Source organism: Neurospora hispaniola, assembly GCF_033458365.1.
Source record: "Neurospora hispaniola strain FGSC 10403 chromosome Unknown B0T23scaffold_10, whole genome shotgun sequence".
Taxonomy (NCBI): Eukaryota; Fungi; Ascomycota; class Sordariomycetes; order Sordariales; family Sordariaceae; genus Neurospora; species Neurospora hispaniola.
Window position 1 is genome coordinate 988,884 of NW_026944415.1, and position 13,463 is coordinate 1,002,346.

At 48.7% G+C, this 13,463-nt stretch overlaps 7 protein-coding genes across 7 annotated transcripts; 6 read left to right on the forward strand and 1 right to left on the reverse strand.

Annotated features, from left to right (window-relative positions):
* Nucleotides 1-2,139: 2,139 nt before the first annotated feature.
* Nucleotides 2,140-3,053, forward strand: B0T23DRAFT_436345 (uncharacterized protein; the record flags this gene model as incomplete). Its single annotated transcript, XM_062840574.1, has 3 exons — nt 2,140-2,297; nt 2,746-2,855; nt 2,931-3,053. Exons 1-3 carry the CDS (start codon nt 2,204-2,206, stop codon nt 3,051-3,053), a joined length of 327 nt encoding a protein of 108 aa, XP_062688287.1. The 5' UTR covers nt 2,140-2,203.
* Nucleotides 3,054-3,600: 547 nt separating this feature from the next.
* On the forward strand, nt 3,601-4,385 carry B0T23DRAFT_367430 (uncharacterized protein; the record flags this gene model as incomplete). Its single annotated transcript, XM_062836420.1, has 4 exons — nt 3,601-3,695; nt 3,779-4,036; nt 4,109-4,243; nt 4,315-4,385. Exons 1-4 carry the CDS (start codon nt 3,656-3,658, stop codon nt 4,383-4,385), a joined length of 504 nt encoding a protein of 167 aa, XP_062688288.1. The 5' UTR covers nt 3,601-3,655.
* Nucleotides 4,386-4,957: 572 nt separating this feature from the next.
* Nucleotides 4,958-5,731, forward strand: B0T23DRAFT_436353 (uncharacterized protein; the record flags this gene model as incomplete). Its single annotated transcript, XM_062840575.1, has 4 exons — nt 4,958-5,049; nt 5,138-5,386; nt 5,452-5,607; nt 5,667-5,731. The coding sequence occupies exons 1-4, from the start codon at nt 5,010-5,012 to the stop codon at nt 5,729-5,731; spliced, it is 510 nt and encodes a 169-aa protein (XP_062688289.1). The 5' UTR covers nt 4,958-5,009.
* Nucleotides 5,732-6,963: 1,232 nt separating this feature from the next.
* Nucleotides 6,964-7,723, forward strand: B0T23DRAFT_326822 (uncharacterized protein; the record flags this gene model as incomplete). The annotated part of the gene is made up of 4 exons (XM_062835572.1): nt 6,964-7,009; nt 7,100-7,336; nt 7,418-7,585; nt 7,659-7,723. 4 exons carry the CDS (start codon nt 6,964-6,966, stop codon nt 7,721-7,723), a joined length of 516 nt encoding a protein of 171 aa, XP_062688290.1.
* A 739-nt stretch (nt 7,724-8,462) lies between these two features.
* On the forward strand, nt 8,463-9,178 carry B0T23DRAFT_399964 (uncharacterized protein; the record flags this gene model as incomplete). Its single annotated transcript, XM_062838453.1, has 4 exons — nt 8,463-8,502; nt 8,567-8,809; nt 8,862-9,011; nt 9,093-9,178. The coding sequence occupies 4 exons, from the start codon at nt 8,463-8,465 to the stop codon at nt 9,176-9,178; spliced, it is 519 nt and encodes a 172-aa protein (XP_062688291.1).
* A 1,522-nt stretch (nt 9,179-10,700) lies between these two features.
* On the reverse strand, nt 10,701-11,577 carry B0T23DRAFT_432978 (uncharacterized protein; the record flags this gene model as incomplete). Its single annotated transcript, XM_062840405.1, has 4 exons — nt 10,701-10,732; nt 10,798-11,079; nt 11,144-11,212; nt 11,328-11,577. The coding sequence occupies 4 exons, from the start codon at nt 11,575-11,577 to the stop codon at nt 10,701-10,703; spliced, it is 633 nt and encodes a 210-aa protein (XP_062688292.1).
* A 546-nt stretch (nt 11,578-12,123) lies between these two features.
* Nucleotides 12,124-12,999, forward strand: B0T23DRAFT_432979 (uncharacterized protein; the record flags this gene model as incomplete). Its single annotated transcript, XM_062840406.1, has 4 exons — nt 12,124-12,310; nt 12,369-12,440; nt 12,525-12,788; nt 12,881-12,999. 4 exons carry the CDS (start codon nt 12,124-12,126, stop codon nt 12,997-12,999), a joined length of 642 nt encoding a protein of 213 aa, XP_062688293.1.
* Between the last annotated feature and the right edge of the window lie 464 nt (nt 13,000-13,463).

The window sequence follows — 13,463 nt, forward strand, 5'->3', positions numbered from 1 at the left end:
GGAGATTCAAGATCTGGGCTACGCCACGGGGGGTTTTTGCAACAAAGGGCAACAAAGAACACCCTGACACGCATTATTCACATGGCGAGATCTGAGTGGCAAAGACACACGTTAACGATTTCGAGGAACAGGGTCCCGGGATGCGGAGAAGACACGGATCGGGGTTTACTCCGGGCCAGGAACGAGCGAACGACAACAGCACCTTGTTATGCCACGCTTGGATCCATAAATAATGAGGCCAGGGTCTTATAACTCTGGTCTGGCATTGCGCTTGGATATCCTGGAATAACTCTCCATTTTCAGCCTCAAACGGGCGAGACCACAAGCTGCATCGCAGTCCCCCACTCGTGTACAAAATGCTCATAAGTAGATATTGCTACCTGATACGATTCCGGACTGGCATACTGCCTCCGGCTCGCCTGTGCCCCCGAATCTCCCACACGGATGACGGCCCGGAAGCTCACCGGTTCCACAACGGGGTCCGAGGCGATAATCATTGTCAGCATATGGTATAAAGTATTAGTCCGGCCAAGGGATAGTTGAGCCTATGCCCCGTCCGGTTCCTGGTTCCAACTGTAAACATTGAGTTACCAACGGCATGTCTCTTTTTAACTCTGCGATCGCGACCAAAATTTTTCACCTATGGTCACAAGCTTATGTCGGACGGCAGACATTGCTGCCAAACCACACCGCGCACAGATATGGCACAGTAGTCCTTGTGACCGGCCCTGTTCATTGTAGGAGCCATTCTTCTCACTCATTGAGGGGTGAGCGTGCAGGTACGTCATTGGCTCCATTGTCGGCCATTCTCTCCTACGGTGGGACGTCACTAGCGGAACATGTTCTAGGAAGCGCCGTTCGTGAAAACACGAGGGGCGTTCGTCCGGAGGAAATATCTGTGCAGTGCAGTTCGGACGAGGAGTTCCTGGCTGGATTTACATCCCCTGCTCTTGCTTTCGCGGGGGCTCCCGGGGTGTAGATTCGCAGTCGTTTTTGCATTGACCCCATTTTCTCCAATATGTCAAACCGAAGCCCTCTTCCTACCTCGATGTTCATCCGGCACTCTGAGCCTTAGCCGGCGTCACAACTTCTCTTATCCGAACTCATCGTAATTCTACAGCCATCACACCACATGCTGGGCTCTTCGTTATCACACTCAGCCCTAACCCCGAAATCGGTCTTTCCAGCTTACCCCTGAATGATGAAAACAAACGCCAAGTGTCCAGATATCTTATTTTCCGTCAAGGTGATGCGTCTCTACTTCCAGCTTCTATGGCTTCTTTCTGGGTTTCTTTATTAGCAGAAGCTTGGTCCTTTCATGGAGAGATCAAGTTCGGGTGCCAGTCAATGTTGAGTGGTGTTGAAACAGGCAAGAGGAGTCACGTCAATCAATCACTCAAGTAATTTCTTCTTTCTGAATCACGCAGAACACGGTGAGGCAAGCTCAGTTTGCGTTTGACGATTCCACTATGACGTTAACAAGCCTGTCGGTGATGATGCAAACACAATTTTCCTACTATAAAGTCCGACTATCCCATTGGTTGTCTACGACCACTTATCGTGCCGACCAAGCTACACCGATATTAACTATTCAAAATCTACAACTCCTCATCTGAGATAACCTATCAATATGATGGCTCTCTGTTCACAAAGAACTTCCAGCCTGTCAATGTTTCAACTACGATGGACCATGGTAACATATTTTGCCTTTCAGGAGGTTCCCGATGAATTTGATCTGTCGAAATTTGAAGCACAGGCATGGCGCTGACAATGACACTTGATGTTTTCCCATCAGATGATTCGTCTATTCCAATTCGAACTATGAGCTTAGATTCTACGGGCACAATGTACGTCTCTTGGTACCACTATGTCACTGAATCGAAAATATCAAGTCAAATGTCTCCTAAACCTCCTCCAAATTTTGGGTTCCTTTCAACTCTTTCTCGCCCAGTTTCCTGCCTACTCATATTGATGAGACTCTTTTCATCCGCCGCTCATAACGAACTAAATCAGTGACCACCGAGAACCTCGCAACTCAAATGGGCATAACAACCAATACCCAAGCCATCAAGATGGGCAAGTCCCTTAACTCTCCAAATTTCCATGCACTTACGGCCACTGACGCTTTACCCTCTTGTACTTCTACCTAGTCAACGAGTTTGCCAACTCTCCAGTTCCTATCAACGCCCAGAGACGCATAAATATGGCTAGGGCAATCGTTGAGCTGGCCATCGACTCACTGAATGCGCATCGCAATCTCGACTGGCTCAAGGATCTCGCTAAACAAGAGTTGGAACGTTCGCTGAGAACGAATGTCACCTCTGGAATGAGGGGGAAACACAATCAGAAGATTCTGCTTTGGTATAAGGTTGTGAGTGTCATTGAGGGCAAGGATTACCAAGTCCTTGTGAGAATTAAGGCCCGAGACTGCGGAGTTGAGGTGGAATAGAGGGTTGGAGTATGGACTTTGGAGGGCAGGTGAGGATATGGACAGAACGCTGGAGATTATAAGGAAATGCAAAGAAAAAGAACTGGAGAGCTAATCTTGGTATTGGAGATGCCTGGGAGTAGGCCGGGGATGAAGGAATTTGGCGTCGGGGTTATTATCTGGAACATGAACCCCTCTCTTTGTTACCTCCATGCTCTATGCTGACGACTTCCACTTGCCTCTAATCTTATAATTGCACTGATAACTCCATGCTCTGATAAACTTGTTCAATTATCCCACTCTAACGCGTAATGAAGGTTGGGAGTATAAGATCGTCGACGAGCTTGACGACATGAAATTTGTCAGTTACCTGGACACTACGCTTGACGAGCCGTTGGAAGGCAAGGACAAGAGGAGGATGTCTCTGGTAAGTACAAAGATTTACATAGTATATTAGCGAATCAGCTTTCAACAGTTGCAGATGCTAACGTGTTTGTTACAGCTGGTGTCCAGAAGGGCGTTGACGGTGAAGGTGACGAGTGGGAAGGCTGGATGCTTGTCTGGGTTGCCAGTCAAATCCGAGGGTTGCAATACGGAAACTTATCAAAGCCATGTCGCCACATAGACTCTTGAGAATTGGGTTCATTATCTGCGTTTGCATTCATTGCACCTTTCCACTCGGAGCGTCACAGAGACTAGTTCGAATACATGACGCCCTTTTAATTATTCCTCCTCTTCATCTGCTATTTACGTCTGTTGTATATCCTCATCTGTTCGGATCCCGTTGGATGCATCCGACTACCAGAACGAGAGAACGATGAACAGCCCCAGTGGTCGTGGGCTGACCTGGGAGCGGGGAAGACATCATGAACCACCTCTCCACTAGCCCCTCAAACCATTCACTTCGAAACAGATCATGCTGGCTGGAGCGTACACCTGCCTAGAGGTAGATAGGTACCGTGACCTCCGAACAGCCTTTGAACAGGCTGTCTGTCCCATCAACCTGGATCCACCAAAGCTCAAGTGAAGGGAAACTTCGAACCACGGACCTGGATGATTAGTGCCTGCCAAATCAAACTGTCACTGCGTGCCACCTGCTATAAGTTCCCACCGCCCTCTCTCTCTTTCCCAATTCCAAACTTTTGCCTTGCAACCTCACAACCCCAACCAAAATCACAACTGCCGACCGACTACCACTCTTTAAACCACTACAATATCCCACACAAGATGTCGTCCAACATGTACACCGATGGCCTCATTTCCCTCAGTAAGTCGCATCTCCATCTGCCACTTGAGGTCTTGTCAATTCACCTCGACAAAGGGACTGACACTTCCTCCCCTCCATGACAGTCAACATACATGAGAAAAATTACCCCTATGATTCTCCCACGGACTTTCGATTCGGCTACGCGGTCGGCCTTGTCGGCCTAACTGCTCTCAATGTGTCGGGCGACTACACGGCCCAAGAATTTCACGACTCCATTCGCGACTATGCGGTTACTCTTCGAAAGGAGCGCGCCCTGGCCGAGACCGAGGATAATCGTGAGATGACTGCGAAACTCCTTAGCAGGGAGTTCATTTGCTACGACATGCTGGACGTTGTTTGCGGTAAGTGTTTTCTCTCTATCAGATCCAGGATGCCCATTTTCAACCCGAACCTATCTGACACGTCCTGGACAGAGCTTCAGAGCAATCGCAGTGAGACCAAGGCCAACAAAGGTTTTGTCTCGAACAACGACAGCATCGTCAACAAGGGAAACGAAGTTGTCATCAAGAAGAATGATGTCGTCTATGTCGGCGAGGACAACGAGTTTGGTAAGCTATAGCCAAAGATGTGTAGCAATCAAATGTCGATTCAACTTGAGCTAACATCCAACGTGATTTAGTCCTGATCAGCGACGTCGAGAGCGAGACGACCAACTCCGAGGCGGATTCGTCCGAGTGGGAGCTGGTTTGAAACCACGGATGCAGATGGTCGGCTGGGGACTTCACTGTGAGGACGGGATATTGCGCTGAAAATTGGGAAAAGGAGCAAATGGCTGCGAGATATAAAAATGGTTCAAGTTCATGATGGACATCAGAATAACCTCCAACATTAAACACAACAAGTTCAGCATTCAATTAACCTTTGTACCTTACCCGCAGTTCTTGAGACTCATTGTTACCTCTACCTTCACAAAGTGCCCCATTGTGACGTGCTCATTATACGCTGGGGATGATTGTCGAGTGCCCCGTATACATTCAGATTTCAGGACTACACCAGTGAATCGGACAACTGTTCACAGATTGGATAGATCATTTGGTACAGGTACTCACCGTCGTCTCCCCAGGTCAATCCACACCAGTGAATTGGACAGCTGTGCACAGGCTAGAGGGATTGTGTTCAGGTTCAGGTATGCTTTTCGCGGTTTGGTCTTCTGTAATTGCCATTCACCACAACCTAACACTGGTATAAGAACTGCCCCTCCACAAGCTTTCTGGTCTCAAACTCTCTCCCTACACAACACAACCTCGATCAAAACCACAACTGCCGACCGGCCAACTCTCTTCAAAACTTTAAAAAAATACCTATCCAGACAGAATGTCACGCAGCATGTACACCAAGAACCTCATCTCCCTGAGTAAGTCGCATCTCCGTGCATCTGCCTTCCTGATTTCGTCAACCTACCTGGGCAAACCAACTTTGTAACACTTCGTTCTCCATAACAGTCGAAAAACATGAACACAGCTACCCGCATAATCGTCCCACCGGGACGCGTCGTGGCTACGCGGGTGGATTGTTGGGCTTCTTTGCCCTCTTCGTGGACGACAACTATACCGCCGAGGAGTTCAAGGAGACCATTCGTGGCTATATGGCCACACTCAGACAGGAGATTGCGCTAGCTGAGAGCGACGACGTGATTGTAAAGCTTTCCAGCCGCGAGGTCATTTGTTATGACATCCTCTTCGTCTTGTCCGGTAAGAGCCCACCAACCCTTCGATGCCCATTACCAGATAGGATTCAATTGACATGTACTTGGCAGAGCTGGAGCTCATCGGAACCGTGACTGGCAAGCTTAATGTCTCCACCGGCATGGACAGTGTGGTCGACAAAGACGTTAGTATCAACGAGAACGTTGACGTTATCATGAAGAAGACCGTCGATGTCGCCGAGGAGAGTATGGGTGCAGACGAGTTTGGTATGTTCTGATTATGACAATCAGTGGTTGGGCTAGAGCTAACTATCGTCTTACCACAGTCAATGTTACGGAGAGCGACGCGGGAGTCTCGGAGGCAGATTCCACCGAGTGGGAGATCGTTTGAGCCACCGAGAACTACAGTAGAGGTACCAATAGAGACTTGCATTGAGCGGAAGTGTCCTGGGAGATTTGGGAATTTGAAGATCGCAAATGGCTACATGGCATAGAGGTAGAAATGGTTCAAATTGGCCATCGGCGTATGAATACCTGAATGCAAAGTACTACAGTCATGGACCTTTTACATCCACAGTTCTTCGGGCGCTCAATGAGGTACCGTTTTCGAGTATGTTTGCGTCCTTAGACGTGAACTCGACTCTACTAGCAGTGCCGAGCGGTTTTCCCAGGTCCGTCACAGGGAGATTCTCTGCGGTGACGTTCTCACCGTCATATGCCGTAAGTCCTATCACACTTTAATCAAGGACATGTATTTAATGTGAGTATAGCTAACTTGTGCTGTGCAGAGCTTAGACAGAAAGCCACTGTTCATAAGAAGGTTGATGTTGTCGTCAACCCCAACACTTTTGTCAAAGAGGATAATGTCGACATCGACGACTTTGGTAAGTGCTGCTCGAAGAATAAAGCTGGCAAATACTGGGTTGATTGTAGCTAACTATCGCTGCCTTACAGTCCTTATCCACGAGATCGGCACCGGAAAGTCCGAGGCGGGAAGTGCCGGGTGGGAACTTGTTTAAGGCCAAAAATGGAAACAACCTTCGAGGGGGACTTGCTGTAAAGTAATGAAAAGGGAAGCGAAGCACAGGAAACTTCTGAGAAAGGGAAAAACCAGGAATGCCATCTCAACATTGGGGTCTAGTAGTTCGAGTTCATAATGGATATGCGAATCCGAAGGAGTGCACGTTCAAGACCTCCAGGCAAAACAAACACATAATTCTTGGACATCCAAATTCGCCACTCTTTTTTCTACCCATCGTGAGACATTTTTCTCTACATAAAGTGCCCTATTATAATCCTAACTACATAGGTATACACGCTGCGGACGGTTATCAAAACCCAGCCGACATCTAAAACCGTACTAGTGAATTGGATAACTGTTCACAGATTAGATGGATAGATTTTGTTCAGGTTCTTACCGTCGTTCCACCCAGTGCTTTTCGCCTGTCCGGTCACTGGCATATACCATTCACTTGTTTTCGAACACAGGTATAAAACTGCCCCTACATCAGCTTTCCGGCCCTCCCAAACTTTCTCCTTGCAACTCACAAACTTCTACGATCTAACCTACCGACTAAGTACCTCTCTTCCCTTACAATTTCACAACAACAACACCCTGACAAAATGTCGTCCTCTATGCAAAACCCCACCAAGGAGATCATTTCCATGAGTAAGTCGAACTCCCAACCTCCCCTTATCAGCCAACGTCGACAGCCGACCTCGACAGAGGCAGTTACTAACAATTTTTCCCCAACAACAGTCGAGAGACTTGATGGCCACCCCCATGGCCTCCACGCCGACAAGCGATTTGGATACGCGGTCGGCTTGGTGGGTTGCGCTTTGCAAAAAGGCTACACCAAACACGGGCTCAAGCGCATTATTTGCGACTATGAGGTCAGCCAACGACAGGAACTCGCCCTCGCCAAGAGTGACGTCCAGATCAAAAAGATCAGTCACAGGGAGCTCCTCTGTCGCGACGTGCTCGATGTTATCATCGGTAAGAGATTCCATTAACATGAAACATGCGGTATACGAAACCCGCCGTGGCCATTGCAACTAACTGACGTGTATTATTCAGAGCTTGAAAACAACACCAAGCGCGACGAGCAGGCTAAGGCCGACAATATTGCCGCTTGGAACAAGGACGTTGTCGTCGCGAATGGCTTTGCGGTCCACAACGACATCCAGCCTGTCACCGACAAGAACCTTGTTGTCAACGAGGACAATGTCGATACCCTCGATTTTGGTAAGTGCTGTTGAGAACATGAAGTAGTAAATGAGCAACGCCTGGGTCAGAGCTAACTGTCACTGTGTTATAGTTCACATCACTGGAAGCGATGTGGAGTGCTCAGAGGAGGATGCTTCTGACTGGGAACTGGTTTGAAGGTTTCCCATGAAGAATGCCAGGTAAATTATCACAATGTCTCTTAGTGGGATACTGTAATGAAGAGGAAAGTCTGGACTTTAGGGATGCTTGTATGCGAATGGTATCTTGGAGTGGACAATTCAGAATCCAACCTCAAATAGCACAAGACATCCGAGGGATACTTGCTTCAATGGACTACAAAAACCATATCATCATTGCGTTCATTGAGGGATCTCTTCATAATAGACATTCGAGTGCAAGTCCAATCTCCGATACCTCTAGGCAGAAGAAAACATGGTTTTGGACATGAACCTCTATAATCCCCAATCACTCCTCCAGAATTCCTCTTGAATATAGCTCTATCTGTCTGAAATAAGCGCCCCATGGTGACGCGTCAATTACACGCTGTGGATGCTCATCATTGGAATTTCAGCAGACTGGAAATTCAGAATCACTTTGGTGAATTGGACAACTACCCGTGCACAGACTAGTTGTACAGAAGGGCCAGGTCTTTTTTTCAGGTTTGTACAGGTATTTTCGTTCATCCAGTGCATACCGCCTTTTTTTTGGGTCTCCCCTTCACTTCACCTCGGACACTAGTATAAAAATTGCCCCTCCACAGGATTTCTGGTCCTCAACTTCCTTCCTCTTCGCAACTCACAACCGCACAACCTACTGCAAATCAACCCAAAGCACCTACCAGCCAGCCCACTTTCTTTCCCTTATCTCAAATTCTCAACAGCTTTCATCAATTACAATGTCGTCCTTCAAGTCTTCTGTCGATGTCATTACATTGAGTGAGTCGCATCCTCGTTTGTCACCGACTTTGACAGGGGCATTTACTAACACTTCACACAACAGTCGAGAGAAGCGATGAACACTCCATTCCCGATATGCCCCCTATGAAGCGCTTTGGGTATGCGGTTGGCGTCCTTGGTTTCGCCGCCCTAAAGGGCAACTACACCGTCAATGGGTTCAAGGACACTATCTGCCACTATGTGGCTACCTTGAAGCGCGGCCTCGCCGAAGCCGACACGAATGAGCTCGTCGAGAAGCTTCAGCACAGAGAGCTGCTTTGCGCAGATATTCTCTGCGCCCTGCTCCGTAAGAGTCTCTGTCAAACTCGCGATGTCCCTAGCTAATACTTGTTGTATAGACCTGGAGCAGAAGCGGAATGATACCTCTAAGGATATTAATTTGAACGAGGTCGTTATCTCTGACAACAACGATTCGGTCCACAGCAATGTCGAGATTGTCGTCGACAATGAGTTGTCCGTCGATGAGCACAACTCGGATTGGGAGTTCGGTAAGTGCTGCTTGAGAATATACCTACCTGTAAAGCAAACCAAATGATACAGTGGTCAGAGCTAACCATCGCCGTATTTAGACTTCATCAACGAGAGCGAGGTAGAGGCGTCTGAGGCAGATAGTGCGGAGTGGGACCTTGTTTCGGAGATGTCCGATTACATGTAAGGGCACCTCTAGAGGTACTATCATCGGAAGGTAGTGCCTACCTACATCGTGTGGTAGTGCCCTAGGCAGCTCACCTATTGGAAGAAAGCCCGGATCGGCGAATTTATCATGTTTTACCCTTCCTTCTTGAGAGGTAGTTCCTTCCATTCGTGATAGACTTCCTGATGTGATGGAAGGCAATAGCTACAACGAATTCGTCATTGTATTACACACTCATACATACGTCGATTACCCTCTTTCTACCCAGAATCGCATGAGTTGTGCTCGATCCTCCCAGTTTTTGCTTCAAAGATTGTATAGCGTACACCCAAGGAATTCGAAGAAATTGTTAGCTCATATGCCGCCTTTCTTAAGCAGGAGAAGTGGAATGCCCACTCTCCGGCCGAGGTAATGGTCACAAGAAAACCGCCTGATAGATCCGAGTGAGCTAGCTTCAAGAAGCTACATTTGATTATTCTCTGTATTTACCTATTTGTCGAAGCCCGGTCGGCTGCTTTTGACTTGCTTCTCTTGGTCCACTGCAAGTGCCACGTGCGAGGTGTGAAGCTCTCGAAATCTGTAATGACTGCAAAGGTCACGGGGACTACATCACCTGAACTTGGTCCTTCTTTTCTTGCGGTTCTCAACCTCCGCCGTGCAACACCAACGCGCATCCATTTGCACCACACCTCCCACCTCTCGCAAAACCGTGCACATTGGTTCGCCATATATAACGTTCAGCAAACGACATCATTCTTCGATAATACCTCTGAGAAAATGTCATCCATTGGAATCAACCTTGCAATGATGACTAAGTCGCTTCACCAGAGCTTGCTAACCACGGCACCCAGCTACCCATCCTGCGCCAGTCATTATAGAGCTGCAGGAACGTGGTGAGTATCCATGATGAATTTGTACCAGCTCGGGACAATCTTTTCAATGTTTTGTCTGCCCCTTCGATTGATCTGTTCAGGTTTCTTGCTACCCGATGATGCCTGGTTGTCCAGTCAGACGCCAAGTGGCATGAACACGATGCTAAGCCCACACCTCAAGACGAAAAGGATACAGTTACCTGTGAGAGGCAACTGCCACAAGTTCTGACGTCTCATGTTTAGCACAAGTCTATTGTTCATCTCGTTTCCTTTGCCCGATAGATCTTGGATCTTCTGCATGTACCTCTAGTTCCTTTTATGGCACAAGCTCATTGTTCTGAGGTGCCATGTTAATGTCAACAAAGAAACGCCTTCCCCGAAATACCTAGACCCTGAGACCGAAGCAGAAGATCTTCTAGCACCCACAAGGCCATCCAATGAATATCCATCACATTCTCTTTGAAGCGATTCATCTCAAACCAAGCTTCCCATTCCTCCAAACGCAAACCCGCGATGAATATCCCCTTTGTCCACTGGCACATGTCATCTGTCGGTGGCACCTTCACTGTTGAACAAGTTCGCGAGATTTGCACGTCGATGGCAACGATGGCGCCTCTCGTATCAGAATGTTTGGGCGGGTGCCTGGGTCGGCGATGGTGTATGGTGGGAAGCTAATCACGAGCGACGATCATGTCGAAGACCTCTGTAAGGTAACTCGTTAGAGGTATTTCGAAGGTACGCTCTATAAAAATAGTACGAGATACGTACCTAGGTCGTTCAACATGCCACAATGGATGTGGATGATAGCGCGGAGGAACTTCCTCTGCACCTCCAGGCGCTCATAGGCCATTCCGCGCGGGATGTTGTGCCTATATGCTGGATTTCCGCTCATGACAGTATCCAACTGCTCCAAGATCTGTTCTGCGGCACTTCTGACCACCCGTGGGGAGAGGGCGGTCCTATACGCGTGCTTGAACCACTTGATCGCTTCGACGAGAATTTCGGCTGAGCATGGCGGGATGCCTCCATTGGCAGCAGTCATGTCGGAGACTATTGCATTTGTCAGAGAGAGGTAGAGAAGAAGAAGACCGGCGCAAGGAAGGCAAGGACATACTGATGGTGTCTACCGGAAGAATCTGCAACGCAGTGAGCACGGGGGGAGGCGGAAGATGGAGAATGATCTCTACAGACAGTTAGTACAGGTAAATGTTGGATTATACCGGCGCGAAACACGCTCAACCAGAGGGTATCACCGGAGATCACCCATGTAAACTATGAAGCATATGGAGGACACTCACTCTTGATCGTCGTGGGCTTTTCTGGGGTGCTGTGGGTAGTCGTCATTGAGGCAGCTTCGTCGGCTGGCTTGGAGCTAGCAGTGGAAACGGGCTCTGGGATTAGCAATTCCGACTCGTCGTCAACATCGGGGGCTGTCGAAAGCTTCGGTTGTTTCTCCTCCTCGTCGACGACGACAGGCTCAGCGGAGCGCCTTGGAGTTTGCAGCTTCTGCGCTGTGGTACTTCGAGTGATGTATTCGGTGCGCGCCATTGTCGGTTACGTTATCGAGTGTTGCGGATGTTGTGTGTGGCTGTTTCTGGCTTGGGCGCTGGATGGAGAATCGAGGTATCGCAAATGTAGTTGTGGGTGAGGGTGCAGACTAACCGGAAATATTGCGACGGCGAGCGACAGGACACACACGCCAGCCTAGAAAGGAGGGGTGAAGAGTGGATAGCAAGGTTCTACATGGCGTGTTCGGTGAATTGCCCAAGAGTGGGCGAATATGGAAGGAACTACCCACGATCAAGGTCCTTTTTGCGGTGAACACCATGCCAGTTTGGCAACCGTAAATTGTGAACAACCTACTTGTCAGAACTTTAGGCTTTCAGACCTGGAATCTCAGGGTCGCTACCGGAGTCGCATGTCACTTGTCAACAGTATATAATATCATCCACTCACCACAAGACTCTTCCACCTTTTCACACCTCAACATCATCGACCAAAAATCGCCTACCTGCTCAGTCAACTGTTGACCTCACCTTCGAAGCAAAAAGATCACCTCCTCTACCAACATCCCTCACCGCAACAAACGCAACAATGGTCCGTGTAAAGTTCTCCACGAAGCCCCCTCCCCACTGGAAGGCGCACTCGTTGGACACGAGGAAGCGTCAACAGACCAAGAAGGGTCGACAGTCCGAAGCCGACAACGACGACGAGACTTGGCTTCTTCTCCCAGAGCCTTCCTCAAACACAGAACAGCTAGAGGTCGTCGAGATCAAAAAAGGTGAGCAAGCATACGTGTTTTGTACATAGTAACCATTGACTAATCCTGAATACTCCAGTTGTCATCGAACCTCCTCGGGCTGGCACCCGCTTGCACGCAGCCATGGAACTGATTCCCGTTGAAGACATCGGTAAGTCATCCAGTCAACTTCCAGCATTCCCTGGTTTGCTGCGCGGTGAACCCTCGGACTCGATCGCTAACATACAGACAATAGTTGCCGAACTGTATTATCTCGGCTGTCCCCCGACGAACAACGAGCTAGTCACCCATGCGAGAATGTTTTTCGAAGGAGCTGTCGCACTCGATGCTACAGGTAAAGTCAAGGATGCAGCGAGCGACATCATACTTCATCTGGCATCTATCATCAACGGAGGAGAGACTGGAGCATTCCCAATGGGCCACCAGTATGAACTTTTGAACAAGCAGGTCACATTCCTCAGTGCCCTACTTGATCTCACTGACCGCCCTCAAACACCCGGTATGTTGTCCCTCCACGAGGTCACGGTGCCAGGATTCGCCTCAATGCGTCGACCATAGCTACAGTCTGCTGATACTCTTTTCTGTTTCTAGTAACCTGTGCCGCTAAGCCTGCGACAACGAAGCCCGCCAGAAAGCGTGTGTCCCAGTTGCAGCACAACATTCCGAAGACCGACCGCGTCCTCCGTTCAAGAGCCACGAAGTCGAACTAGTCATGTGCTGCGTCATGGAGTCGGGAAGATGGTCACCCCTCAAGAGTCAAGAGGGCATATTGGTTCAAATACCATCAGAGTAGCATGTACAAAAACATGATGTGAGGGCCAAAGAGCTCCTGAGCTAGCCACGAGATAGTTTGCACCCAGAACGTCGAAGAGTCGGAGCTTACTTCAGACCATACAATGAGATGAACGATTGATATGTTTCACGGGACGATTGAGGAATGTTCCGATAGAAGGCAGGATGGAGAATATGAGATGATCACTGTGCAAGGGGCTAGAAGGACAGAGAAATGCAATGGAATCTGTAGCAGGAAGAACATCTCAATGACACCTGTCTAGCCATCTCTATCCTGTAGCAGAACGGTGCTTAACGTGTTAGTGTCCCCAATGATGAAGCTGTAAGGGGCTGTCGTATGGAAATTGACAAGACAGTTGTGATAACGTTGAGTGCTAACATA